General features: G+C 40.2%; 2 protein-coding genes across 2 annotated transcripts in view; both read left to right on the forward strand.

Moving 5' to 3' along the window:
• NEK1 (NIMA related kinase 1) overlaps window positions 1-26,717 on the forward strand; it is a 180,611-nt gene that overhangs the window by 51,721 nt on the left and 102,173 nt on the right. The gene's annotated exons all lie outside the window — the stretch shown is intronic.
• The window catches only part of SH3RF1 (SH3 domain containing ring finger 1), an 81,486-nt gene continuing 58,093 nt past the window's right edge, over window positions 3,325-26,717 (forward strand). The window contains exons 1-2 of the mRNA XM_061475099.1: window positions 3,325-3,544; window positions 5,033-5,522. Of these exons, the coding sequence (XP_061331083.1) occupies window positions 5,136-5,522 (387 nt within the window). The 5' untranslated portion in view covers window positions 3,325-3,544; window positions 5,033-5,135. The remainder of the gene's footprint in view (window positions 3,545-5,032; window positions 5,523-26,717) is intronic.

Consider the following 26,717-nt stretch of genomic DNA (forward strand, 5'->3'; position numbering starts at 1 on the left):
CAAGAATATTGTTCCATTTTATAAGGAAATTAGATGAACCTTTTTGGTTGTGGACATTACAATGGACTAATGTGGACATTACAAGAGCAGAAACATCATTCTCTCTGACAAAAAATAGCTATAAAAATAGTTTAGTACCAAGAATGTGTCTTAAAACAAAAGCATGCTTACACTTTCCAGTACAAATAATGTTAAAACTTAGTCCTGAGCCTACAAATACAAAAAATTCATACTATGACTGCTACAAGACAGTATCTTCTGTTTTATTTCCTTTCTGACAGGACATAATACCTCTTGTTCCATGATTCTTATCACCTTTTAGTCTTTTGTAGTCATCTCAAGATTTTAAGGATGGAATTCACAAAAAAGTGAAATACGCCTTCAGATGTTTATTTGCACAGGCCAGGATTTCTCTACTCAGCAATCACTCAGTTTGATTTTATGAATCTAAGTATACAGACTGCTAACACGACTTTTTTAGGCACATGGGTTATCCTGCCATCAGGGTCACAATCTTCAGGGACATTTTGTAGTGTTAGAATGGAGCTTGGACCTGTTTTCACTTTTTAGAACATTTTAGTTCATTTAATTGCTTTTGCTCTTTCATGAATTAGTTTACAAATGTCTGTACAAATACACTGCCTCACATTTTAAAGACAGATGAAACACTGAGGTTACTTGGAAATGTGGCAGGAATTGTTGCAGTATGAGTCAGGGAGGATTAGGAAGTATGATTGTTCTGGCAGAGAGGGCTGAAGACGTGTAGGCTGGTTGGCATACAGAAGTAAAAGAAGGTACTGGCAGTAGCGAAGGAGGAGAACAGAAGACAGTGGGTTTATTGCACTAAGGATGCTGGATATGGAACACAGAAAAAAAGGAAGAAAGCAGGTGTTACCAGTTCTGCTACTGACGTTTTGTCTTTTCCTGTTCTGCCTATCGCCCTTTGCTTCTTCCTTTACCCAAAGGCTTCCAGATGAAGAGAAACAACATATGCTGGGGGGGGGGGGGGGGGGGGGGGGCAATAATCAAAACGGTTGTGCCTGAAAACCAACTTCAGAAGTACAATTTATTACAAAATTATACTTGTTTACTTATGTTTTCACAAATAGGAATGAATACTAATAGACGTAATCAGAAATGTGGGGATTTGAGTAACTAGGGAGCCTCTTCCTTCAAATCCATGTTTTTAATGGTCCTCTGGCCTGTGCAAACTCTCCTTTGCATCAATAACTTCATAAAAGTTGTGTAAGGAGCCAATGAACTGTACATAGGAATGGACCGGTTTCAAGAAAGGAGGTCTCCTGGTGTAAAAATGTGCAAAGTGTACAGTTCCCTGCCTGTGGCTGGGAGTGAGAACGAACAAACGCTTCAGTGTAATAACAATCTCGTTCCTTTCAGTCCTGGCGTCAGGCTATTCCAGCCGCCCCGAGCCAAACACCTCATCCATAAGAGGGCAGTGGCACACATCAGCACGCACGCCCCATTTTACATAGATTATACTTGTTTGAAAATTAACTGCTGCTGCGCAGGAAGTACCAGGTTTATCGGTTACTCTTCACAAGGTTTACTGCTTTGGCTCGTATTCTGCAATAGATCTAGCATTTCACAGAATAGACATTAAACATTATCAAAGACCAGCCTTGATAAAAGACTGATCTTTTCATCCTGCTTCCCTGAACTTTCATCTTGCTTCCTTGATGCACCACCTGTACTGTAAATTCCTCTCCTGTTTTAATACATATTTTACATTCCTTAGGCAGCAAACAAAGTTTAGACAACAATAACTGTGTTGCTTACAAAACTGTGCTGGAAAGAGTGGCAAATTATTACCTTGTACCCTTGATGAGATCTTTTGGAATAGCTGTGGCCAATAGGGAAAACCAGTTGTGAGATGAACTTTCGTTTAGATTTAACAAGTCCCTGGTTCTACACGTACAGACTATCCTTCTTTCTGTAGCGGCAGCACTGACATGGCAAGACAGAGAAATACTACAAGACATGGGAACATTCTTAAGTATCAGATGTTTATAACCTTCTCTTCTATTTATATTGCGATACTCCCTGGAAAACACAGACACAGACCAGAACCCCATCTGTATCAGTTTCCCTGAACTCCAGAGTCCATGGGGGAGGAAAGTTTATTTCTTAATGAACTGTATATATTTAGCACATTCAGTATTTCTCCTAGAAACGCAGAAATCAAGACAGAAAAGCCTGTCATGCTATCAACTTACACAAACCTACACAACCCATGGAAGAGAAAAAAGCTTTTTATATGCAGACAAAATTCAGTAAGAATGACAACAAACTTCAACAGCTCAAAACCAGACAGAAGAAGGAAGCTTTCAGATTGCTTCCCTTTTGATTTGCAGCTGACAAGATGATTAGGTTGAACTTACACACTTCCAGGTTTTTTTTTCACCATCCATAGACAAGGTGATTCATCTGATTTAAGAAGTGTGTGGCTTAAATTCCTTTCACTGTTTTATGGTAATTTGTAACTACCTCAGTATTTACTTCCCCCTTCATTCCCACAATCCTGTATAGAAATATTTCACCCGAGACGCTTCCAAATCAAGCACTTCATACCCCCCCCAGCTCAGGTATGCGCGTCAAAAGAGACACGCACCAATTTGCGGCAGGTCCTGACCTCACCTGATGATTTAATTGCGCAACGCTCACAAGTAACTTTGTGTCCTCCCGAGGGAGGCACGCACGCCGGGATGAACGCTTCATCCCGCCTTCCACAGCGCAGCCTGCGACGGGCGGAGAAACCAGGGCTGCGCCCGAGGCTGCCGCCTTGCCCTGCCCGTACCCACCGCCACCCGGAGGCGGGAAAGGCCGCGCCCCTGCTTCACCCTGTCCCACATTGAGCTGCACCCTCCCAGCCGGGAGCAGAACCCGCACAGCTGGGGGACGTGCCCGTGTGCCCCGCCGGTAGAGGCCTCCCCACCCCACACAAGCCGGCTCCGCCTCAGGAGCGTTTCCTTGGCCGGCTCTGGGCACCCCGGCTCCTCCTTCCGTGGGGCCTGGCAGCCGCAGGCCTGATTCACCACGTAGGGCGGGATTAGCTCTTCGACCACCACAAGCTCTTCGCTTTCCCCACAGCCGACCCCAGCCCCAGGTGCCTGAACGGAACCCCCTCACCCAGCAGGGCGAGGAGTGCCTCCCCGGGCGAGGCAACAGATCGCCAGTCCCGGAAAGCGCCCACCAGCCACCCCACGGTACTGGCAAGAGGGTGGTGTGAGGGGGGCTGCCGGCCCGCTCCCGCCCCCAGCTCTCCCGTGAGAGGAGGCACCGCTGCTGACGGAACGCGGCCAGGGCCGGGCCGGGGACCTCCCGTCCTACCCTCAGCCCCCTCAGCGGGGCGGTGCCGGGCGGGGCGGTGCCGCCCGTCGCGTCAGCCCTGCGCTGCGGGGCGGGGAAGGGACGTGGGGGGAACCGAGCTCAGCCGGGTTTTGGCGTTACAGTGGTGGGAGAGGCACTGGTAGCGGCTCGTTACGGAGACAAAGCCGGGGCGGCGCGGCCCCTCCGGCGCCATACGGTGAGATCCGGGTGGGGGACGGAGAGGGGCGGTGCTCGGCCTCCCGGGGACCCTCTCGCGCCCCTGAAGGGTGGCTCGGTTCGGCGGAGGGGCCGCAGGCCCGACTCCCTCTTCCCTTCACCGTCGCATGGCGGGGTGACAGCCCTCTGCCCCGGGGCTGCCGCCGCCTGCCCCCCGCCCCGCTGCCGGGTGCGCCTCCTGAGGAGCCGTGTCCGCTCACCCCTCTCCCCGGAGGGCCCGCGGGGCGGTGCACGCCGCCTTCCGGGGTTTGCCTGCTTGCCCGCCCGCGGATCGCTTTTAAAGGGGGGAGTGGGGAATCTGCCGGCGTGGTGCAGAGCCTCACAGCAGGTAGGTGGAGGGATGAGCGCCTCGACACACGTCCAGCGCCCGCGGAGCCTAGCGAGCTGCTTCCCCAGGCCGGCGGTGGGGCTGGGCGGAGACGCGAAACTTCGCCCGGAGCCCGGCCTCGGCACCCCCCGGGGGTGGGACGGGGCTGCGCGGCCGGACGAAACCTCCCTGTCCCTCCGGGAGCACGCTCCACAGCCCCGGGCTGGGACTGCCTGACCGCGCCAAGTACGCGGGCACGTATTTGTGGGCACTGCCGAGCTCAACAAGCTGTGTTCTCCCTACGGAGCAGTCTGGGGTGACTTCCTGCAGAATGATGATTTTTAGGGGGCTTTTGGTGGTGGGATGTTTTTCCCTCCCTTTCCTAGCCACTCGCTATATACACTTAAGCTGGCTGAAAGCTTTCCTTTGCTTCTGTGGCTGCAAGCACATTAAACACATTGCTTGTATTGTCCTAGCGATATGGCAGTAGCACTTCCTGCTGTAAATCACTTCGCGATAGTTTTTGAAGCGCTTAAAGGCGGCACTGTAATGAACCCTCTTGTTCAGTGCCTGTGGTAAGCCTAAAACCCTGTGAGGTAGAGGCTGTTTCCAGGACTGATGTGAGTAATGTGCTGCCATTACTTTTCACAGAAATGATAGAAACATGATCTGCTATTGGCTTGGTCTTGACATAAATGTAATTCCCCCTGCTATGTCCTGCTGCTGTACACTTTGTTGTTTTGGACCCAGTTGTAATTGCTTTTGCCATCTTGTTGTAAAAAATAGCCGATTTCAAAGTGTTCAGAGGTACAGGTGTATTAAGCAAGAACTATGAAAAGTAAGCTTTATTATAATGCTGTACTGAGGATAGCCATTCATTCTGGAATAATCTGATGAAAATAAAATCACCCAAGATTAAAATCTGTGGGGACTTGAATTTAAAACCCTTAGCTCTTAGCTGATTATTTTAACTATGGATCTATTAATGTAGATTGTTATTGTTATTATGATGTAGTGTTATTTTGATGTTTCATTTATTGCATCTACTGAATTAGTCAGGGAGCTTTTTTTTTCTCTTTGTATGAACATCTTCATGTAAAATAGAGTTTTTCTGCCTCTTTTTCCCATATTAATACCTTTTTTCCCCTCAAAAAATTTCAGAGCATGGTCAGAAGAGGGATGGATGTAACATGATATCCTTGGAGGGCTCAAAACACACACATTCGGTGAAGATTTGTTTTTCTGGCTAAGTAATACGAAGAAAATGGATGAATCAGCTTTGCTGGATCTGTTGGAGTGTCCTGTTTGCTTAGAACGCCTTGATGCTTCTGCAAAAGTCTTGCCTTGCCAGCACACGTTCTGTAAACGCTGTCTGCTGGGCATTGTGAGCTCCCGAAATGAGCTGCGATGCCCAGAGTGTAGGACTTTAGTGGACTGCAGCGTTGATGAACTGCCCAGTAATATTTTGCTTGTTAGACTACTGGATGGCATCAAACAGAGGCCTCGAAAACCCAGCACTGGTGGTGGGACTAGTAGCACAAATGCTTTAAGGGTACCCATCAACACTGTAGCTAACTGTGGATCAAAGGACCTGCAGAGCTCTCAAGTTGGACAGCAGCAAAGGGTGCAAGCACGGAGCCCTCCTGTTAGGGTAAGTACTATGTGATAACCATGTTTTGTTGCAGTCACATCTTCACTGTTCCAAAACAGTTGATAGCCTCTACGTCAGGATAAAGTCAGTCAGAGAGCAAATACAGCAAAACAAAGTATTTTTGAGACTTGCTGCAGAAAACATTAGTGTTCTTATCGTATTGGTTTACTGTTACGTAAATACCAGTAGTAATACTTCCTTATTAAAACTCTCAGTTGTTAAGGTAAGAAGAAAAGCATCTCAATACCTCAACTGTCTTATTAAAAGGAAGACAAGTAGAAGATCATTCATGTGGAAAGCTTAAATAATTGTTAAGGATAAACATTTGTGAAAAACACTTGCAATTGTTCTAGCTTTGTCAACTGCAAGATAAGAGATTTTGTCTCTTGCACTTTCTGTAATGATTCCAACTACCAGTAAATTTCTTTTGAATTAGATGTAATGAATGTTGAAACATGACCAGGGAAGTCATGTTCTTGTTGAAGTTGGTAGAGGTTTTGCCATTGGCTTCTAAGGAGCTACATTTTTATATCTCTTCCTCTTAAAAAGAAATCTTGGCATTACTGTGGTCTAGAAAGTTATTTGTACTCTCAGTCTTCACCCCCTCTTTAATTAGGTTTTCTTCAAAGTATTTTTTCTGAGTGCTTTGGAAAATCTAGGTACTGAGATGGGAAGAGATTGCCTTCTGTCTGTACTCTTCTTCCTTCCTAGGATCTGTGCAATCTGTAGACTCTATCATACCTTATAATCAAGACTCAGTAGCCTCATTTATGGAGACTGGAGACTGTATCGGGTAATAGTTTTATGAGATGACTGCCCTTGCTCTGTGTTATTTAATGAGAAGACAGAACAGCTTCTCTGAAAGGTCTTGCTGCCCACTTTGTGAAACTTGCATATTCAGAATTCCTGTGTTTGGAGTTTCTGAATGGTTTAGGTGGTTTCCTTCTAGGAAAGTTTAGTTTATTTTCAAGAAATATCTCAAGATGCTCCAACAATAGGGCTTAAAAATGTACTTGGCTGGACTAGTCTTGATTTTAAAGTATACCTGAATGATTTTGTTTACTTACCCAGTGAAGGAAGCATTACACTGATTTGTCCTCAGTTGTAGTTACATGATTGGAATCTAAGATATCAGATACACCTCTTCAGTTTCCGTGAAGGTTTCAAATGCAGGTGTTCAGTTTGATGGTATTGTTTTCCTGGTTTGGTAGGGACTCTCACTAGTCCTTTACCTTAGACTGTAAAATAATAATTATCATGCCACTTCCTGTTATTGACTTTAGTTCTATATGTAGATTACTTAGTGAGGGAGGAGAGAAGATGATGGGGGAGTGGGTTTCGTAGTTTGTTTGGTTTTTTTTTTTCTTTCTTTTTATTTCAGAAGGTCAATCTTAAAATACCGCAAAGAAGCTTCAGCAGTTTCTGGTCTTCTCCAGAATATTAAGGTGTTTATTGTGATACCATGCATTTGCAGAAGTTCTTCAATGTAAAACAAAACAAAATACTCATTTATCTTGTTCATATATTTTTGTGTCAACCTTTGCAAATAACTGTGTAATTTCAGAGACTGCTTCTCCTCCAAAGAGATTTCCAGTGCAGCAATGTACTGCATGTGTGAATGACTGCTTCAGAGTTTCTCAGTCTTGTTAGAAAAAACAACTTGAATGTGGAATATTCTCTTTTTTTAAAAATGTTCTATAATATCCTGTTGTGCAACATCTGCATTTCCAGATGTTGCACAGAGTAGAAAGTGGTAACATACGGAATGTTGCTTCATTTTATTAGTTACGCTGTACTGTGTGCCATTGAAATTGTGACCATGTGCGTACCTCATGTAAATAACTGAAACTCGGTGTATTATAAGTGATAGATTTCAGCATTTTACAGTAAGTCTTCAAGTGTCTTTGTTTCTGGGGTTTCACAGGCATTCTTGTATCTTCTTTCCTTTGGGAGTCAGGGAAGGATGATCATCTCATCTTTTGTCCACTGTGTCTTGAGCCTTTTTTACTAGGAAGGCATACTTTAAGAACACGAGCCAACTCTGAGGGGTAAGAAGGGGGAGAAAAGTAGAACTTTTCCCTTTTCTACATGAAAAGTTGGGTTTAAAAAAAAAAAGTCCAGAACCCAAAATGCCAATTTAATGGACAGTGTTGAAGTAAATGCCCTGTTTGTTTTGCTAACTATACTATAAAGATGGTTGCAAATACAATTCCTTCCTGGGAATTGGAGAGGAAAATCTGTTTCTAGATGAGTGGCAGAGTCAGATTTCCTAAACTAATTTTGCTGAGGGCAACCTAGTAAATGAAAGTTGCTATTACGTTAAATGAAGTGAACATGGATGAAGGCTGTCAAGTCATAAACATTCTGCTTATACCCTGAAGTAATACTAAGCTCATAAATGCCCTTTCAGAGGATGCCATAATTTTCAGAAAAGGTTAATGCAGCATGTACTGAAGCGTGATTTCCTGAACTGTATCAATGACTGTGGAGCTGCCAGCCCTGATGTTGCACAGTACTATGTATATTATGTTCTCTATATGTATGTGGTGACACATGGCAATAAACAAACAATGGCTCCTGGAGTCCTAAAACTAATGAAGCTGGGTGGGTGGTAGGGGTTAATAAATTCTGTGCATCTCCCCCACTGCAGTGACTATGTTTCTTTCCTTAACCTCTGTAATCTTTCATCACTGTAACAGCTGCATTTTCTCCCTGCAAGTTCTTAACTTCCTTCTGCTGCCTGTGATTTTGACGCATAAAGCCTTCTGTGCCTTTTTCCAGGTATCGGCTGGACAAAGGCAGGATATACTTCTTTACCTGATGGAAAACTATTTGGTGATTGCCCAGCTCTTCTGTTCTAACTGGGAGAACAAATAGTAGTTAGGCACAAGCTGCAGCTTGTGGATGCTAATTTAATGCTTTTCTCTTTTGTTTATTTAAGTGAAAACCTTGCCTATGTTGACAGCTTGGAAGAGCTGTGAGAATCACAGTGGGCTGTCAAATCTGCTTGGGACTGGTCGTCAGGAGCAAGTTATTGAGGGCTGCGGAGGGACTAGATGATCACATGAGCATGGCTCGCTTCAAAAGAGCATATGAAAATTTTAGGGTACTTCCTTTCAAGTTTATACTTGTGTTATTCAGCTTGTTATTTTCATGAGGTATTTCAAACAGGTATTGGGTTCCTTATGGTAGTTTTTCAAGGGGATACTTACTGTAGGAATCTTAAACATAGATGTGTGCATAAATTGGTAGATGTTGGAGAGGTGTTTCTAGTTCCTCTGCTAGAGGATAGGTTTAAGATGATACATGTTGAACTTTTCCCTTGAACTCTTCTGCAAGTTTCTTTATAGTCCAAGTTCCTGAAATCAGGCCTGTCTTCCCAGCAGATCCTTGAGTGGAGGTGTCAGGATAGCCTGAAATCTTATCACTGTTAAAAGTATTTTTTAATAAAGTTTTCAGCTGTTCTCTGGGCCAAGAGTAGGCAGGAAGAGATAAACAAAGGATTCAAGTGATCTCTCTTTCCAAAAAAAAAAAAAAAAGATGAATAATTCAGAAGTTGGCCATGCCTAATAGATTTGATGCTTATGCTGAATAAGTATTGATGGTGTAATTTCAGTGTATTATACTGTATGTGAGTGGGAAATCTTACTGAGAAATGTTACGTGGAGACAATGGGCAAGTCCTACAGCTTTTCCCTTTTTCTTTGCTTTTATTCTGGAAAGCTGATAGAGACCTCTGGTGATACACCACTTCTGGTGAAATCTTCTTGAAATGAAGAGAGTAAAGGCACATTAGAAAATGCCAGTTTAGCAGGATTCAAAAACCTGATAGGGGCTGAAGCAAGTGCTGCTGTTGTAGTCACAGCACTCACTGGCCTGTGATCCTGTCAGAACAACTTAGTTGTCAAAGAAAAATGTCTTGGATTAGAAAACACTTAATGATTAGAAAACAACAGTGGGACTAAACTGTGTGTTCATAGATCAGCAACTTAATGAAGGATTGAAAACAAATATAGGGATTGCCAATCATAGCACCAGGTTTAGACTGGAACAGATGTTTGTTGTTTCTGAGCAAGAGTTAGCAGAATAAAAGTAGTGCACAGATATGTCCCATCAGTAAACATCTGGCAGTCAGGTACTCTTAGAAGAAGCTCACATTGTGGTAATAGATCAGATAGTGAAGTGTGCCACTTTGGGGAAAAAGTGGTTGTAGAAACATGTGAGAAACAATAGGTGATGTAGTTAGTTTCATAGTTGGTATTTGTGATGGTAGGCTGGAGAAGTGTTAGTTGATGATAGCTAATTTTGAAGATTGTGTTTGTACAAATTTATACAAAATCTTTACTCCTTATTAAAAAAAAAAAAAAAGAAAAGAAAAAGTGTACCTTATTGTGTGTAGTTTTAGTCGGGTGTCCTGCATGTTCCTGCATTCCATCCTATAAAAGTAAGGAATGTCAAGGTGCAGCTTTAATATGTGAATTATCTTAACTTGAGAAGTTGGAGACAGGTGCCTATTCGCATTCTGGAGTGATGATTGGAAAACATTTCAGGAAGTCTCTCTAAATCATGTGTGCACACTTTTGTTTCCTCTCATGCTTGCTGAAAGGCCAGATTCTGCTTTTACATTTACAGTTGCTTGTACCGTTTCAATTACTTCTCTGTTGCACTTTTGTATCCCATGTTAAACTAGAGAAAAATTAATGGAGATTATACATATAAAAGGAAAATAGACTGTCTATCATGGTGCTAATGTGTTTCCTCATAGGGGTAAGTAAGCAAAGAAGGAGGATAAGCAAAAAGAAGAATTGTCTCAATATCCAAAGGCATTGGAGTAGGATTGAGAGCTTCCGTGCTCAGTTCCTGGCTCTGCCACAGACGCTCTTTATAACCTTGCACAGAGTCATTCAGAGCTCTTTGTGCCTCTGTTTCCCATCTGCAGATATGACTGATAGTACTTCCTTTGTTTGACTTGCTGTTTAAACTGTATACTCTCCAGGGCAGAGATTGACTTTTTTTTGTATTTTGCATGTATCTATAGGGTGTTTTACAATGGGTCCACAGCCTCAGCTGAGGACAGTAGATACTGCTGCTAGCTGTTTAAAACATTGACATCCACATTACTGGAGAGCTGTTCATAGCCCATTTCCTGTATCAAAGATGGTCCATTGTCTAGTGTTAGATTGTTAAAAGGATTTAATTTTGTTTGGATTTTTAACAGGGAATCAGATAAATATCTCTGTGAGGAAAAGCCAGATACTTTAAAAAAAAAAATTATGGAAGCTAGTGTTCCATTCTTCAGCTAGAGAAATTTGCATCTGACTGGCACACTGGTCTGTATATTCAAATGTGTTTTGAGAAGAACAAAAAGGATATCTGAATGGTGTTGCTAATACAGAAATATTTAATTCCATACTTTGAACCTCGATAGCCATCTTTAGCCTGCCAGCTAATATTAATCTGCTTGATAAAATAGCTGTGAAACCAGTGTAATCCCTTTATTTAGAAAATAATTAGGTTTTGAAGTAATTTGATTTATAAACTAAAAAACAAATCCACAGTATTTAAGTGTGATGCTTAAATCCCTTTTTGTTTTGTTTCCAATACCCTTTTTGTGTGTGGTAGTGGAAATTACTGTTGGATGATTGCTTTGTTTTCAGGTGGAAGAGGAGGGCTGTCTGTATTTCCCTTCATTTTCCAATTTAATATTCTTCCATTTCTATAGACTGCCTGCCTGAAATAAAATGGTCTCTTTTGCTCCACTTTAATTTGGCTGGTGAGTTACAGGTTATTGGACTACTCAAAAAGCTTTGATCATTCAGAAAATTTAAACTTCTGCACAAAAAGGAAGTCTAAGGCCCTTACTTTTAATGGGCTTGTGAAGGGGAGCAGGTTTGGGTTTTTTTTTAAGAAAATAAAAATTGTATCATTTTTCTCTTATTACCACAGAAATCAAATACCTATAAAACTGCTTTACATAGGTGGTCCAGGGTCTGGTCAGAAAAGTCAGTCAGCAGCACTATTACTGTGTGCCTGTGTGCATAGTGTCTGGCTTTCTGCAATGGGTACCTCTTGTTCAGTGGCTTAATCGACATCCTGTATGGTAGGAAGAGCTGGAGGCTCTTTGGATGATTTTGATGGGGTCATCTAGAAATCCTTCTCCTCCCCTCTCCTTTATCTGAGTGAAATGGTTTTCACGTGGTACTTCCTCTTCTTGTCCCTATTTAGTGTGTGGATAGCAACTGCAGAAAACAGCGTGCCTGAAACTGCAGCTGTGATAATAAAACTGGAAATACTTGTCTTTCTTTTGGTGGACTTCCCCTTACAGTGCATTTGGCCTTCTCCTTACGATATGCTTAACACCTTCCTTGGTCTTTTCTTTGGCTCCATCGTTGTCCTTTATGCAAACATTCTCTAGCCTCTGATCTTGGTGTACTGCTTCCAAGAAAAAGAAAATATATATTTTTCTTCCCTCTTGTGTCCAATTTGTCCTTGACTGTGTCAAACATATGGAACATAAACTAAGCAATAAGAGAGAAAATGTTCTGTTGAAGTATCTGGACTACAGACACTCTTGTGGTATTTATGACTTAATCTGCAAAATGAATGAAGAGCATAAAATGTAGGTTAGTATTACTGTGTTGCTTAGCCTCCTTTGGTTTGAAAACTTCTTTAAATCATTGCCTGTGCACATCCTAGTGTAGGCAAAAATGTGTTTCAGTAATCAAAGCTGAAATATCATCTGGTCACCCATGCTCATAGAAACACCTCATTACTGCGTGTAGGAAGGAAGAGTATGCGTCTGTTTGCTGCATCTCAATTCATGTCAGATGCCTCTTTGGAAGTAGACAGAAAAGCTCATCTCACAAAATCAGCATGGATTCTTGGGTTCTTTACACTAGGTCAGTTTCTTTGCTTTTCTTTTTACATCACCAGATTGGAGTCTTCTTGGAAAGCAGGTTTTTTTGAACCAAGAATGGCTGCTTTGAGGTGAGCTGGATACATTTTACGGAGTGGCCCTGAGGTGGAAGAATCGCACATCCAAGTGCTCTTTCCTTTACCACTTACGTTTCCTGAGTATAGAGGGGAGATGGCAGGACTGTCCTCTGATCATAAGACTAAACGTTCTAGTTAGAACCTTGCTGCACTGAGAGTGTATGAAGAACCGCTTTCATTTATTCTGATCCCATAGGTATTGCCAGGGCTGCCATGCAGTTTGGGCACAGCGACTCTAGCTGGTCTTGGTCAGCACAAAGGCAAACAGTTAAGTCTGTTTTCTCTTCTCCATGTTCTTAAACTGTGGGACTCGGGAAGGTGTTCTGGAAATACGGGGAATCACTCCAAAGAGAGAAACCGAGTCCAGTATTTTTCAATTGAGTGAGGGGAAGATGAAGCAGAGTCAAACTCAAGTCTTCATGTTTCATTTACAGATACTGTTGCCAAAGTGTCTCAGAATCTGAGCCTGCTGGGTACATGAAAATCAACTGTGGCCCATATGAGCAACCCACCATGGAAGTAATTTATCCCTGTACCCTCAGAAACTTAGGACTGTGGCACTCATTTGACATTTGTGGCGCTCAAGCACATGATTTGTTATCCAAAGTTAAGGGTTTTTTTGTAGCCTAAGAGCATGTATGCTTCAGAATTCTAAATTAATTTCTTGCCTATGTCTTTGTTCCTGTCTTATGTTGCTCTTTACCAATTCCTCACCAGCACCACCTATACTATAGTATAAGCACTTAAACTCTCAAGTATAAAAAAAGCAGAACCTGAAAGCATGTCTGATCTCCTGAAATTGAGAACAAAATTCTTTTGTGTGCATGTACACATGCTGTCTCTCTCAAAAGTAATTTTATTTGTAAAGGTGCTGATTTGCTAAGCCTTCCACATAAAACCTAAAATATGGTTTGTGTTTGTTTTGGTCTGTTTTGTTTTTCTCTTTAATTGAACTGAAAGTTCTGGTGCTTAACTATTATTTCTACCTCCCAAGTTGGCATGATTCTTTGGAGTATAATACAGATTGTCTGGTTTTATTTTCTGTAAATGTGCAAAGTATAATTTTACAGTTTCTCAAATTGGAAATGCCTTTTGATAAAAGGTATTTTGATATTGCTTAAAAAACAGTACAGATAGCATTCTCCTCCTTGCTAGAGCAAAGGGAGTGCTGCCAGTGTTGCACAGAAGGTAAGCCAGGCAGCAAGAGAGTGTCCTGTTGGTCTCCTTAACACCTGAAGCAGTCCCCAGTCTTTAGTGTTTGTTTGTTAATAAAACTGATTTTGTTTCATGGCATCAGTGTTGCATTAAGGTGAGGTAACTGATCTCCCTTCTGTAATGGAAAAGCGTGCATATTACTTCTCTTTATGCCTTCTGCTCAGCACCCAAACTTTCAAAATACACATGTACATTAAAAGCTTTTTGAAGAGCTGAAGCACTGTTTTATCTTGTGTGAAATACAGTTTTACAAGACAAGCTTTTGAAAAGCTCTGGTTAAAGACAAAAGTACTTGCTCCTACCACACTTTGATGCCGCTGAACTCAAGAAAAGGGATGTAGTTTTACTTGCACAGAGGAGTGAGAGGATCAATTCTGAATAATTTGCAATAAGTCTCTTCAGTTATTCTTTATTAGCTTGCTATCTTATTTCTTTAAGTTATAATCTGCATTTTATTTATATAAAAATAATGAGGCACTTCTGACTGATTCAAAAGTGTTAAAATTTAAAGCATTCAAAGATAATCAGATGACGATCTGAGTTGGCATATATAGGGCATAGCCATTCTAGAAGCTTATTTTAAGCAAATCCAGTAAAGGTGAATTCAGTGTGCTGTAGTAATGGGCCTCTGAGTGAAGATGAAGCTTTTAGCAAGCTCCCAGCTTCAGAATGAAAGAAAATATCACCGTCTCATGGACCTTCACTTGTTCATGTATGCCAGTGCCCTACTACCTCACATGGTCATCTTTTTCATAAGCTAGATGAAGATCTGAGAGGAGACTGATAAATCTTATCCGCACTACCAGAGTTAAGCCATTTTCAAAACCTGTTTAATTTAACACAGTTTTAAATCCACAGCCTTAGTAAGTTAACAAGCCTTTGGCCTTGCCACTGGGTTCTGTAATCCTCTTAGATTTTATGTTAAGCGGGGGGGGGGGGGGGGGGGGGGGAGGAATAGTCAATAAGTACATGAATAGGTAATCTTTCAGAACACACATAGGTCTTCCAGAAATAAGTGTTGATATCTAAACTGAGTTTTGAAAGGTTGAGAAGTACTGATTTAAGCTTCTGTTAAGTGTAAGACACACTACCACAGTATCTACAACTTGAGGAAAAAGTTGAAAAGACTATCACTTTCTTTTGTTGGGGGAGGCAGGGGGGGATAAAGGAGGTACATATATACGTATATATATATATGTTTTACTTTTTTGATGTATTGATTCCTGCTTTGCATCACAATAAAATTAGGTTAAATTTAAAATATAGAATAAGGTAAATAAAATAACAGTTTGTTTCCTTGACATCATGCATATGCAAATTTAAAGCTTCAGTGTGGTTGCATCACAGACTATCTTTGAAAATCTTTCAGATAATCAGTAGTCTGTGGACCAGGATTTAAAAAAGCATTAATGTAGATAATGTGGTATTGGCCACCACTGCAGTTTGCATATTACTTCTATTCCATTTTGGCTCTTCTAGTCCTGTTGCACTTAAACTGCATATGTCTTTTGAGCAGAGCTCCTGAAGTAGTGGAGCTGGAGGAAGGGAAAGAAAACCAGTTTATAGTGGAAGAATTCAGCCTATCATGAGGATCCCTGCCAGACATGTTCACACAGCATCAGAGTAGGAGCAGAGGAAGTGGACGAGGGCTGCAGAGCAGGTGCAGGAGGTGCCAAGGGTGACCTTGTGTTTGGAGAGGGCAGCAGAAGAGCTGAGCACACAGCGAGTATGAGGCAAGAAATCCATCACTCATCTTGTTGAAAGGATGGGAGAAGGACCCTGGGAGGCTGAAAAGCAGAGAGTCTTCAGTACCATGAAGGTCAAGAAGGATAGTGAACTATGTTGAAAGAAGACAAACTGTGGCAATAGATTTGGAACATTGCAATAGGCAATTTGGAGAAAAAATGATGGAGGAGGAAATCAGGTTGAGCAGATGAGACTTTACTTACTGGAATTGGAGGCCTGGTGAGGAGGAAGTGCTAGAGGAACAAGTTGAAGAGTTAGCTTGATGTTTAGGGAGGTTTTGGAGAACATCAAAATAGAAAAGCTGATATGGAGGAGTTGGCTAGACAAGAGGTGAGAACAAAAATGAAGTGTGCTGTCTCACATGCCACCTATTTTCCCCCAGTATGTGCGTATTTTAATTTTTAAATATGCTATATTTTATTTTTCATTGTTTATTTTGAACTAGTGAGTTACGTGCTGTGTGACGTTTAGAATATTTCAGTCCCAGAATAGTTGAAGAGCTTCCTATTCAGGACCGCACAGATTATTTCTGGCATTTGAGATTCTTCATAGGATTCTAAGCATGTCAGGTTTATTAATAACCAAACTATTTTCATAGTTCTTACAGACCCAGTAGAGGTACAAATTTAAATCTTCCATTCAGTGAACTCAAAATGAATGTAGGAAAAAGGTGGGCTAGTGTCCTAGGAATTGCTTGGAAAACAGGAAAGAGGCTCGTGAACTCAAAATGAATGTAGGAAAAACGTGGCTTAGTGTCCTAGGTATTGCTTAGAAAACAGGAAAGATGTTCAAAGAATGGAAAATGAGAAAAAGAAGAAAAGAGCATTTGTGACTATTCTGATTTGGTAGCATTTTCTTTCACCTTGCTCTCACATTTTCTCAGTCTTTTGTATTGTCCTTCAATTAGTAATAGCTGAAAGTAAGGATGTAAACATCCTGCAGGCATTACAGACTGAGGCTACAATCTTACATAATATTCTTTTGAATTTAATCCTGACAGATAAGAATGAATTTTGTGTGGCAGGTACTGCAAGCAGAATAATGTATTTTCAGTATGTTCTCCGTCCCTTGGAGCAGCTTACCCTTCTGTAATAAAAGGAGAACTATCTTTCCTAGAATGATGTTTTCAAAAATACATGATTTTTGTTTAGTAAGGGGGATTTATTTTTACTTTCAGTAGTAAGTGGAATAGGTTTTTCAGTGGTGAAATAGAATAGCTAGTGGGCTGTTTCTGGAAAGAGATTCCCAAAGCAGTTTACAATTTCAGTATATGTTTATCTTCTCATACTGAAACATGTGGCCCCAGAAGGAAACATAAAGGTCAATGAGAGCTTATTTCTAGCTTCAGTCCTGTTGTGGGTATATGCTCTTTACTCAGGTAATCATACTTTTTTCTTATCTTCAATTCAGAATTTGGTTCCTTGCAACCCTTGCAAAGGAGCTGATGTCATTTATGCCTCCCTATGTATTATTTTACCAGCTCCCTACCTTTAAAAGGAACAACATCAAAGAGATCAAAATTTATTTGAAACTGCATAGAAGAGGAACTATTTTTTCTGCACATTCCATACAAAGGTATGGTTTTATTTCTTTAAAAATAATAAACCACTAAATACTATGATGCAGTTAAATAGGAAATATTAATAATTACTTACTTAGCAATTGTTAGGGAGATTTTTTTAATGTAATACTCATGTTTCAGATTTTCTGAGCTTACACTAAAGGAACTGAAGAAAAAAAGGGGGTATGAGTTAAACCAGCACAACTGCCAGGAAGTGTTTGTGCCGTGTTTTTCCTGCAGCAATCCCAGAATTCTACGTGCAAACTGAGATGCCATTTAAAAAATATTCTCTGAGTAAAATATTCTGTAACATGGCAACCTTAATCCTTTAGAGCTTTTGAAATGTCTGCAATGCATATGCAGTTAGGCTATAGCGCAGTTCCCAGTTTTTTGATGTTGATGGGAGTTAGGAGAGTTCATGAGATTGGTTGATGAAGGTTATGCCTTTGGGTTTTGTAGACTGTGGTTGGTCTGAGCGGGCGTATCTCTTTGTCTTGAGGGTACTGCTTAGTTCACCAATAAGGAGCTTAGATTAGAAATGGTTAGAAAAGAAGAAATAAAATTATTTTAGAGCTGATTTTGTACTTGCAGTAATGGAAGGGAATGGTTTTATAATATTCAGAGTCACAATCTTCAGAAGAAATTCCTGCATGTGAAAGTTTTCATCTGCTTGCAAGGGGACTGTAGTGCAGCTTCACTTAGATATAGTCAGATTGAAGCCCAGTCACACAAGCCAGGCTGAAGTTCAAGGTACTTTATTTGAACCAAACAGAAGCACTAACTTGGTTGTTGTAATTAGACATGTCTTCTAGCTTAAAAAATGTTGTAGGCTACTGCACAGTAACCACAGCATATTTGATGGTTGGGTTTGGTTAGTCTCACCTACATAGTAAATGGAAAGCAAAGTATTCCAAATCATATGTATCAAGCAAACGTTAAATAGTTGCCTCCAGGAATTCATGTGTTTTGTTTGCTTAAGATACCTTATGATGTTGGAGAAATACTCTTCATGTTTAAACAGATAACCTCACCATCAGATTCGCTTTAGTCTTGTTTAGGGAATTGTGGTGCCCTCTCTTCTAACTGCTTTTTACAAGGTAAGGTTAGGACCCCTTGTCTTCCTAGAAATAGCATCTAATTCTTAGGAAATCAAATACCTCTGGTTCTTTAAACTAGAGCATCAGTAAGAATTTATAAGATTTCAGATAAGCCAAAATCAAGCTATGCACTTATTTTCTAGGTTTAAATGCATGAATGTATTTAAAATCTCAGATTTGCATTCTTTCTGTGTGTTTCATTTTTTGGGGAAAAGGTACCTTCAGTTCAAACTTTGGGTAGAGCGTGGCTTTCTGACTTGGGGAAAACCCATTGTACAGAAGCACTAAACCCTGCACTAAACAGAATTCAAATGGCAGGGCTTTGTCAGCACCACAACACTCTGTTTTGGGTGCAGACTCCCAACTACTGACGTCTAGGCTGAACATACTGTTAGATGCCAAATGGTGCTTTGTTTTCAGAGAAAGTGGTTGATTTTCATTAGGATAAATGAATCTGAATGTCTCAGTAGTGGTACACAGTAGATGAAATAGCATTTGATTTCTGCCGAGTTTTGAAACAAGAATACTCTTGCAGATTTCTTTCTTCTATTCAGCATATTAAGTTTAATGGGAGAAATCTGTCCAATGTGGTCTTATGTAAACACTTGCTGTGTTTATATTTTTCAAAGTCTTGTAGCTATAGAAATAAAATTGCAGTTTTGAACTTTGCTATTAAAATATACATTGGAAAATATTCTGTTGGAGCACAGAAGAGTGTTAATGGCTTCCATGAAAACAGATCTGGTAGAAATCGAGTGTGGTAGATATCCTTCATTAGAAGGACATTGGTCTTAATGTTCCTGTGGTAGCTGAAGCAATAGAAACAGCTGCTAAAGGCTCTGATCAGCATAATAAATCTACAATATGGGAGATGACCCTGTGAGGATTGATAAAACTCACCATAAATACCAGAGCTGAGTCATTAGTTAGTGCCTGCATTAAAACGGATTTTCTAAGAGAAGGGAGGGGAAGAAGCAGAACTGGGCATGAACCATCTAGGCAACAGATGACACTCTAGAGAGCATAGGACTTGCTGGTAGCACTAACATTGCAAAGTATGTGGGTGCTGTTTCCTGATTGTGTTATTATTAGAGAATCATGACCTTACAGATGTTCTTGGTAAACACTGTTTTGAATTATCCTTTTGTCTTTCTAATGGAGGTAAACCAGCAAGGACCTGCCGATGTTGGCTAGCCATTCAGATCAGGGGCTAACAATTACTTTGTATTTCATCTCTGGGCTTTTTGTTTGTCTTTGCACACAACATTTTCAGAAGACATTGGGAGAAATAGCATTGGATACAGAAGTCCCCTGTTTTTCTGTTCTGTAATTTTTTGTCACTATGCAGTAAACCTACTTTTAGTGAATCACCTTAATTAAGGTAATCCATCCTGTGGTTCAGTATTGAATGTGCTGTGAAGATTGGTACTGGTGATCATAGTGGCTTAATCATGTAGACTTTTGTCCCCCTTTTTAAAACTGAAGTCATTCCACCCTGTGGGAATAAAATGTTCACTAGAAAAGGGATTAAAACGCAACTGCCAACATCCCAGGTGAGTGCTTGGGTTATTTGGCCAGAGAACTGCTTTACTGTCCTTCCAGTGGTGTAAGAGGCTAAGGGGAGTCCATGCTGAGACATCTGTGTCTTGGTGGTTGCACCTTGTGTCATGCTGGCTCATGTATTGCAGGTACTTGAGATGCTTTTTAGGAAAACAGCACCTTGTTTGTGTCCCCAGTGAATGAATTGGTGAGATGAAATTATCCTGAATGTATATTTTGTCTAAAAAGCACAAAATTAAGCTTGGCTTGAAGTGTGGTTTTCCTCTAGCTTTTGACTATCAGATGGGAGCATAATATTTGTTGTTTGTGTTGGCTTAGCTGTGATATTTCTGTTCTCATTTCTCCTCTGTAATCTAAAGATGAGATTAATTTAGGAGAAAACAGTTTGTTTCTGACTTCCGTTTTTAATCAGAAAATAATATCTCTTGGGATAAACTTTCAGATGTTGGAGCATTATTGTTTTGAAAGAAACTAATATTTATCGAAGCATAAATTGAGTTTTTTCACAGGTTAAATTACTTTTGAATATTACATTTCAGATTAGCTGTATCTATGAGCTTGTGGGGATTATACGCCTGCTATTGAGTTTGAAAGAAAAATAATAAAAATAGTAATTTCAGTGTAATTTCATTCCCTTAAAAATAATAATAGCTAGCAAATTGCATTGAGATGCCTGTGAACTTCAGTTTTTCATATGACTTTGCACATTCTATCTAGGCTTTTGCTTTTTCCAATTTGGTGTTCTCTTAATAAGAAATGAATTCAGATATGTTCTTTCTAGGTGATAGAAAAAAATGTTTAAATTTTGTGTTCAAGCAGCAAGTGTTTGAAACCCTGAGTAGTGAATCTGTGTTTGAAAAGAATCTCTGAGCAGTGTAATATTCCTTTGTTTCTTTTTTAAAAAAAAAGCAAAATAGAGCCACAGTCCTCTACCTCCAAGGAGAGAGAATAACTGAGGTTGTACAAATACAGTGTTATTGAGAAGTACAAGTACATGCTAGTATTATGGCTGTAGATGAAGACACTTCTATTTGACGCATGCAGATGAGGACATAAAAGTGACTGTAATGTGCTGTATAAAATGTTGGCACTACAAAGTTGAACTGCTGGTGGGTAGAAATCACCCCTGTGCTCTCTTTTCATTTTCTTCATTTACTCTATGCAACATTTCAAGTAAAAAAGAAAAAATGGGTTTTTTATGGGCATATTTTACTGTTTGCCTTTTTTGAATAAACCTTTGCAGTGTATCTCTTGTTTTGTTATTTATGTAAATTATGTATTGCTTGAGTTTAGTTTTTTTTTAATATCTTCTATTCAAGGTGCTGCAGTGATGATTGTCTTACTATAGCTATAATGATTCCTAAACTCATAGTTTGTGGTGTTGTCAGCCATTTAATATAATTTTGAATTTAGAAATGCAATCACCCAGCACAGTGTGCACAGAAGGGCTGCTGGGTTGGCTTGGCACCCTCTGGTCTAATCTACTCAGGAATAATTAGTACAAGCATTAGAGATAGTTCCAGCCAGGCAGCATTAACACCAAGTTTCTAAGAAACCTTTTGCGTCTAGTTTTGTTTCATTAGTATTGGCAGGGATAGAAGCAGAGGAGTGTGCTGCCAAGGTTATTACCAGTGTATGACCCAGGCTGTTCTTGGCTGGAGGTGGAACCTAAAACACTGGAGTCTAGCTTACGTAAGTGCTCTGCTTTAGATGCTGCTTAGACCAAGGGTGTCAAATTTAGGAGAAATGCTTACTGCAAGCGTACTTGTGCTGGAAGCTTTTCTGAAGTGAATCGTCTTCAAATGGACAAGATCACTGAATGCTCAGCATATCCACCAGTATTTTCCTGTATATGCTTCTAGTGTTTGGATTTTTCAGTTTGTAACAATAGCACTGCAATGAAACGTGCCACCAAGGCATATCAAAACTGCTGTGACTGTCAAAAACTAAATGCAGCCTCCAGCACTTCAACAGTAAAAGTAAGCTGTTCACCTGTCTTTAATCTAGTGTATTGCTGAGATGAGAAAGAACTGTTAATAAGCAGTAAAGTCTTTGTGAGTACAGACTTAACAGTAGTAGATTTAATGATAAAACTTATTAGTTGAAGCCTTGCCCCACACTTGCTGTTGTTGAAATTCAGTGTGCTTCCATGGCAATTATTGGCAAGAAATCTTATTTAAATAGTGTTTTCTGAAACTTGTTTTAGGCAGTTTTTTGCAGCAAGCAGATGTTTATCCCACATGCTGTTCTGCAGAAACCTGTTGTTGCAGTGAGGTGGGCGACAACAAATTTGGCTCTCTGACCTAATTGTGTTTACATTCCTACATCCTTTTGCTAGATTGACAAAAGCGTGGCTGTTGAGATGCTATATGCTGCAGCTTTCATTTTGGTTTCCCAATGACTGGTATGCCAAAAGTGACCCACTGCAAGTAGCCCATAGGTAGCACTGAAAAAAGCAGCGTGTCAGAAATCCTGCCTCTCCACAGCTGACTGAGCTAATTCTGAATTGTAGAGGACTCTTTCATTGGTGTTCACAGTCTGAAATCCTCTCCTAGAGTTAAATGGCTATGCTAATGATTTCTTCAAAAGTTATTTTTTCTTTAAAAAAAAAAATTCCCCCCAAATAAGGCAGTCACATAAAACAAAAGCAATGAAAAACCTTACCCAGTATTTCAATGGCTTGAATACTTCCCAAAATACATTGATTTTTTTTTTTTTTTTTTTTAATTCTCAGATTGTGGAACTGTGGACTCTGCTGCTTCAGCTTCTGGAGGGTGGGCACTGCCCACCCTGTTATGGGCTGAAGAGGCAGAAGGCATTTCCACCCTCTTGGTCAGGGCATGCCAGGAAAAGAAAAAATAAAATTGACTCAATTGCAAAAGGTCAGTTGAAAATGAACAGGGAGTCAGGCAACTCCCAGGGCTGATTGGCTTTTCTGCTTCAAGGTGATCTGCTACATTTAGTATTCTTTAAGAATAAGTGCCTTCAAATCAGCATGAGGGAGTGGTATTCTTTCCTTATTTCTCAAAGGTAAAATTGAAGTTCTATGTAATGCTCAATGTGTTGATCATAGTAGTCACCGCTGGTGGCAATATGCTAAAATTCTGATATAATACAGTGGAAATAGATATAAGGTAGTAAAAAAGCGAAGTTCTCAATCAAGCACAAAAGCGTGAAATGGCAATAGCTAAAGATCATCTGTAGACTTAGTACTGCATTGAAGGTGAAATGTTATCAAGTCACTTGTGTGTCAAGCAGGTCTGTCATTCACAGTGAGAATAGTATTTTTGTTGGGTTTTTAGTTTTGGGGGTTTTGTTCATATCTTTTCTGATTTTTAAAAAAATCTCATCAAATTTAGAGGGCACAGTTTTAAGAAAACAGATTTTAAATGGATGCCTGGCAGTACTTAACATTAATCTAATTTCCCAAATGAAAATCAGTCTCTTTGTTTAACTGAAATAAATGGTGGAAGAGAAAGTGGTGTCAGCATGCTGTCTGGGTGAACAGGAGTCGGCTGTAACCACCTTACCATTTTTGGTTTTCAGGATAACTCATATTTGCTTTCAAACACTCTGTTTCTATACAGCAGTAATTTTATTTTCACTATTCAAAACTGACTTAGAGCCTGTTTTACTATAAACCTTTTAAAAATATAAATAATGTAAAATAATGTGAGATTAAATATTTATTGGCAAAGAATATGTTCTATGCTACTATGCAGCTTCCTTACAAATTATGTGGGAGAGAAATCTCTCATAAAAGAAAACCTGATGTATCACATGCTTGGAGAGCTTAGGATTCCAAGCTGCTGTAGAAATTGCTTCTTTCAATGGTATTTCTGAGTCAAGAATTATTTGGGAAATTACTGGGACACGAACTATGGGCTGTTCTGTAGTTTCTACCCCTAAGTTATTGTGGGGTGTGGCAGTGATTGCCTATGTATGTTGCTGCCTTCATCTTGAATGGAATGGCCTCATTTATAAGTTAATATGGAAGAGCCTGGAACAACAGGTAGAATTGTAGTCTGTCCTGGGTTCAGCAGTAGCAGTCATTTTTCTCCTTCTTGGTAGCTGGTGCAGTGCTGTGTTTTGACTTTCAGCTCGGGAACAGAGCTGATAGTGATGTTTTGGTTTGGCCAAGGACTTTGTGAGCCTCATGCTCTGCCAGGGGGGAGGGGAAGCCGGGAGGAAGCAGAGACAGGACACCTGACCCAAACTGACCAAAGAGGTATTCCATACCACAGCACGTCATGCCCAGGACGTAACTGGGAGTGAGCCGGAAGGGCTGGGAGACTGCAGGGTTGGAGGAGGTATCGGTCGGTGCTTGGTCGGGCTGAGGGGGGGCAAGTTATCGGTCGGCTGGTGCTGAGGTGTTGTATTCTCTTCCCTTGTTATTTCCTTTATCATTATTATCATTGGTGGTAGCAGTAGTGATCTGTGTTATACCTTAGTTACTAAACTGTTCTTATCTCAACCCGTGGGAGTTGCATTCTTTTCGATTCTCCTCTCTGTCCCTCCGAGAGCAGGGGGAAGGCAAGAAAGGGGGGGGGAAGTGAGCGAACGAATTACCTGACTGGGTTTAAACCACGACATAGTCTTAACTGTAATATATAAATAAGGAAAGAGCCACCGGATCCATCAAGATTTCAGGTCTATGTTACTTGCATCTTAACCTAAACACAGCTCTTAAAAATGTCTGACTTGAGTAGTAGTAGGAAAGTGTTGGTTTCTGCATTGGCAAAATAAATATTTGTTGTTTCTGTAAGGGTATCAGTGAAGTGAAGATACTGATACTGCTCTTGCAGGAGGGTTGGACTAGATGATCTTTTGAGGTCCCTTCCAACCCTCAGGATTCTGTGATTCTGTAGGATTCTGTGAAAATTAGTTCCAGCGCACATGTTCTATACACAACTGTTGAGAAGGCACACAAAGGTATTATCAAGTAAGAATTTTTATTTTCTTATTAGTAAGGCACTTGGTAGATAAACTTATGGCAAGTCATATTTATTTTATAGAAGAGGTGATGTGGGTATTCCCAGGTTTTTTGCAGGGGAGAGAGGCAAGAAGTAATCTTTTGTTAGTTTCACCTAAGACTGTCTGTGTTTTAAGAATCACCATTTCTTCCTGGTTTCTTTTGTCTTGCTGTTGAACTTTCCATTCAAGTCTGCACCCTTACTAGAAACATTATGTTACCAAAATACTTTATAAAATACACTCATGAATTGGATTTCCATTTAGCTCCTGTTTCCAGCAGATTGGGAGATGAGGCCCATAATTCTCAACAAGCACATTCAAATAGAAGAAAGGGAGTTAGATTGAATCTGATTTACAAGACTCTCTTGTAGTCAAGATGCATTTTACATACTGTTCATTTGGTTTTTAACTTTCCTTCTCTGCTAAACTCTCATACCAGAGTAGTTTATCTTATTGTCCATTGCAGTAAGTATAGCAAGCTGTGAAAATAACATGTTGTTTTCAGAGGTATGGTTGAAGCCCATTATTGCCTTTCAAACAAATAATAGGCTGTACCAGAAAGTTGTTTTCACTTCAGTGTGTGTGTGAAGGTGGAGGCACAGCAGCACTATTGATATACTCCTGTATTTAGTAGTCAGTATATTCATATAATCATAAATATTGGTATATTTATGTTTATATATTAAATGTTAAATGTCAGCCAATCTTAAATGTACGAGGTACCTCTTAATACATTATTTGTCCTATACTCTTTCTTACCATTTTTGGCAGTTTTCTCCCATGGTGGGGTTTTCATATGTGTATGGAACTTTTTAGTGCTCCATGTGCTCAGGATCTTTGTAGGGTGCTTTTTCCTGGTGTTCTTTCACTGTTTGAGAAACCAATCTAAATGAGTCACCATCTCCAGTATACTTTTTGCTGTGGTAAGCTCAAGTACATGTACTGAATAAATGCCATTTATTTTGAGAGCAAATAATGAAATGCGTCATGAAATCAGATAGCTCGGTCTGTTTATTGAAAAAAATGCATTTTTTTATTTTATGGGCAGATGAAAAGAGCAACACTGAGCAAACCTAATCTTTGTCCAGTGCTATATCCCTCAAACTCTTTCATGGTGCTTGTATAATGTAGTTCTGTTTGTTCACAGCTAAGGTTACTGTTTCAATTTTAGCTTCTATTTGTCAGGGGCTTTTCCTTTGCTGATGGACTCACGCTTTTTTTAAAAAAGGCAGAATAAACGTACTGCTTTGGGGAAAAAGAATCAACTCCAGCTGAGTTTGCTGAATGAGATGACCTTGTACTACAGCTTTTGAATGAATCGAGCGGTGTTCTTTCAGTTCAGGTTCATGTGATCAAGGTTGCTTCCTAGCCCAGCCGTACCAAAATATGAGGGCATGAATTGGTAAAATTTGTATCTTGCAAGAGAGAATATTCTAGGTAAGCTGTGGAGGTTTTGTAGCTTTTTGTAGGCTTGTATATGAAGTTGTACATTATGGAAAAGAAAGAAAAAGTTCATTTTTTTGCCCTTAGTAATAAAATGCATTAATAAACACTGTCTTGTAGTTAAGACTGTGAGATACCGTTAAGTTCCAGATCTTAAGCTGAATATATGACATTGGGCAAATCACTTAGTCTCTCTGTGGGCTGAATCATGGTCCTTGACAGGTTTATCTGTGGCAGTTTAAACTGTTACCACTCCTGCCTTCAGTTGAAGGTTGTTGACAAAGTCAGTTCACGCTAATGGGAAGGTTGTGAACTATTCCTGCTGATGAAGTAGCACACCGGTTTCTTCCTGTCCTCCTTACCAAATGGACAATAGTCTTCAACAGGAAAGTGGAGTACAAAATAATATTTTAGATGCTGTAGTAATTTCTTCCAGAGAGGGTGAATTACTCTTTAGTTCTTGATCTGTGAAATAAATAGAATACATTTTTTTTCCCTTCTCTTGCCTTTTTTCCAAAACTTTGTCCACTGTTAATTTACTTTGTACCTAAGATTGAGGGGAGTCAGAAATCATCTTGTACTGTATTTAGGTATTGAAAGGAGGAAA

This window comes from Pezoporus flaviventris, unplaced genomic scaffold, assembly GCF_033815535.1.
Source record: "Pezoporus flaviventris isolate CSIRO_AGI_PZ_B2104156 unplaced genomic scaffold, CSIRO_AGI_Pfla_v1 ptg000002l, whole genome shotgun sequence".
Classification (NCBI taxonomy): domain Eukaryota; kingdom Metazoa; phylum Chordata; class Aves; order Psittaciformes; family Psittacidae; genus Pezoporus; species Pezoporus flaviventris.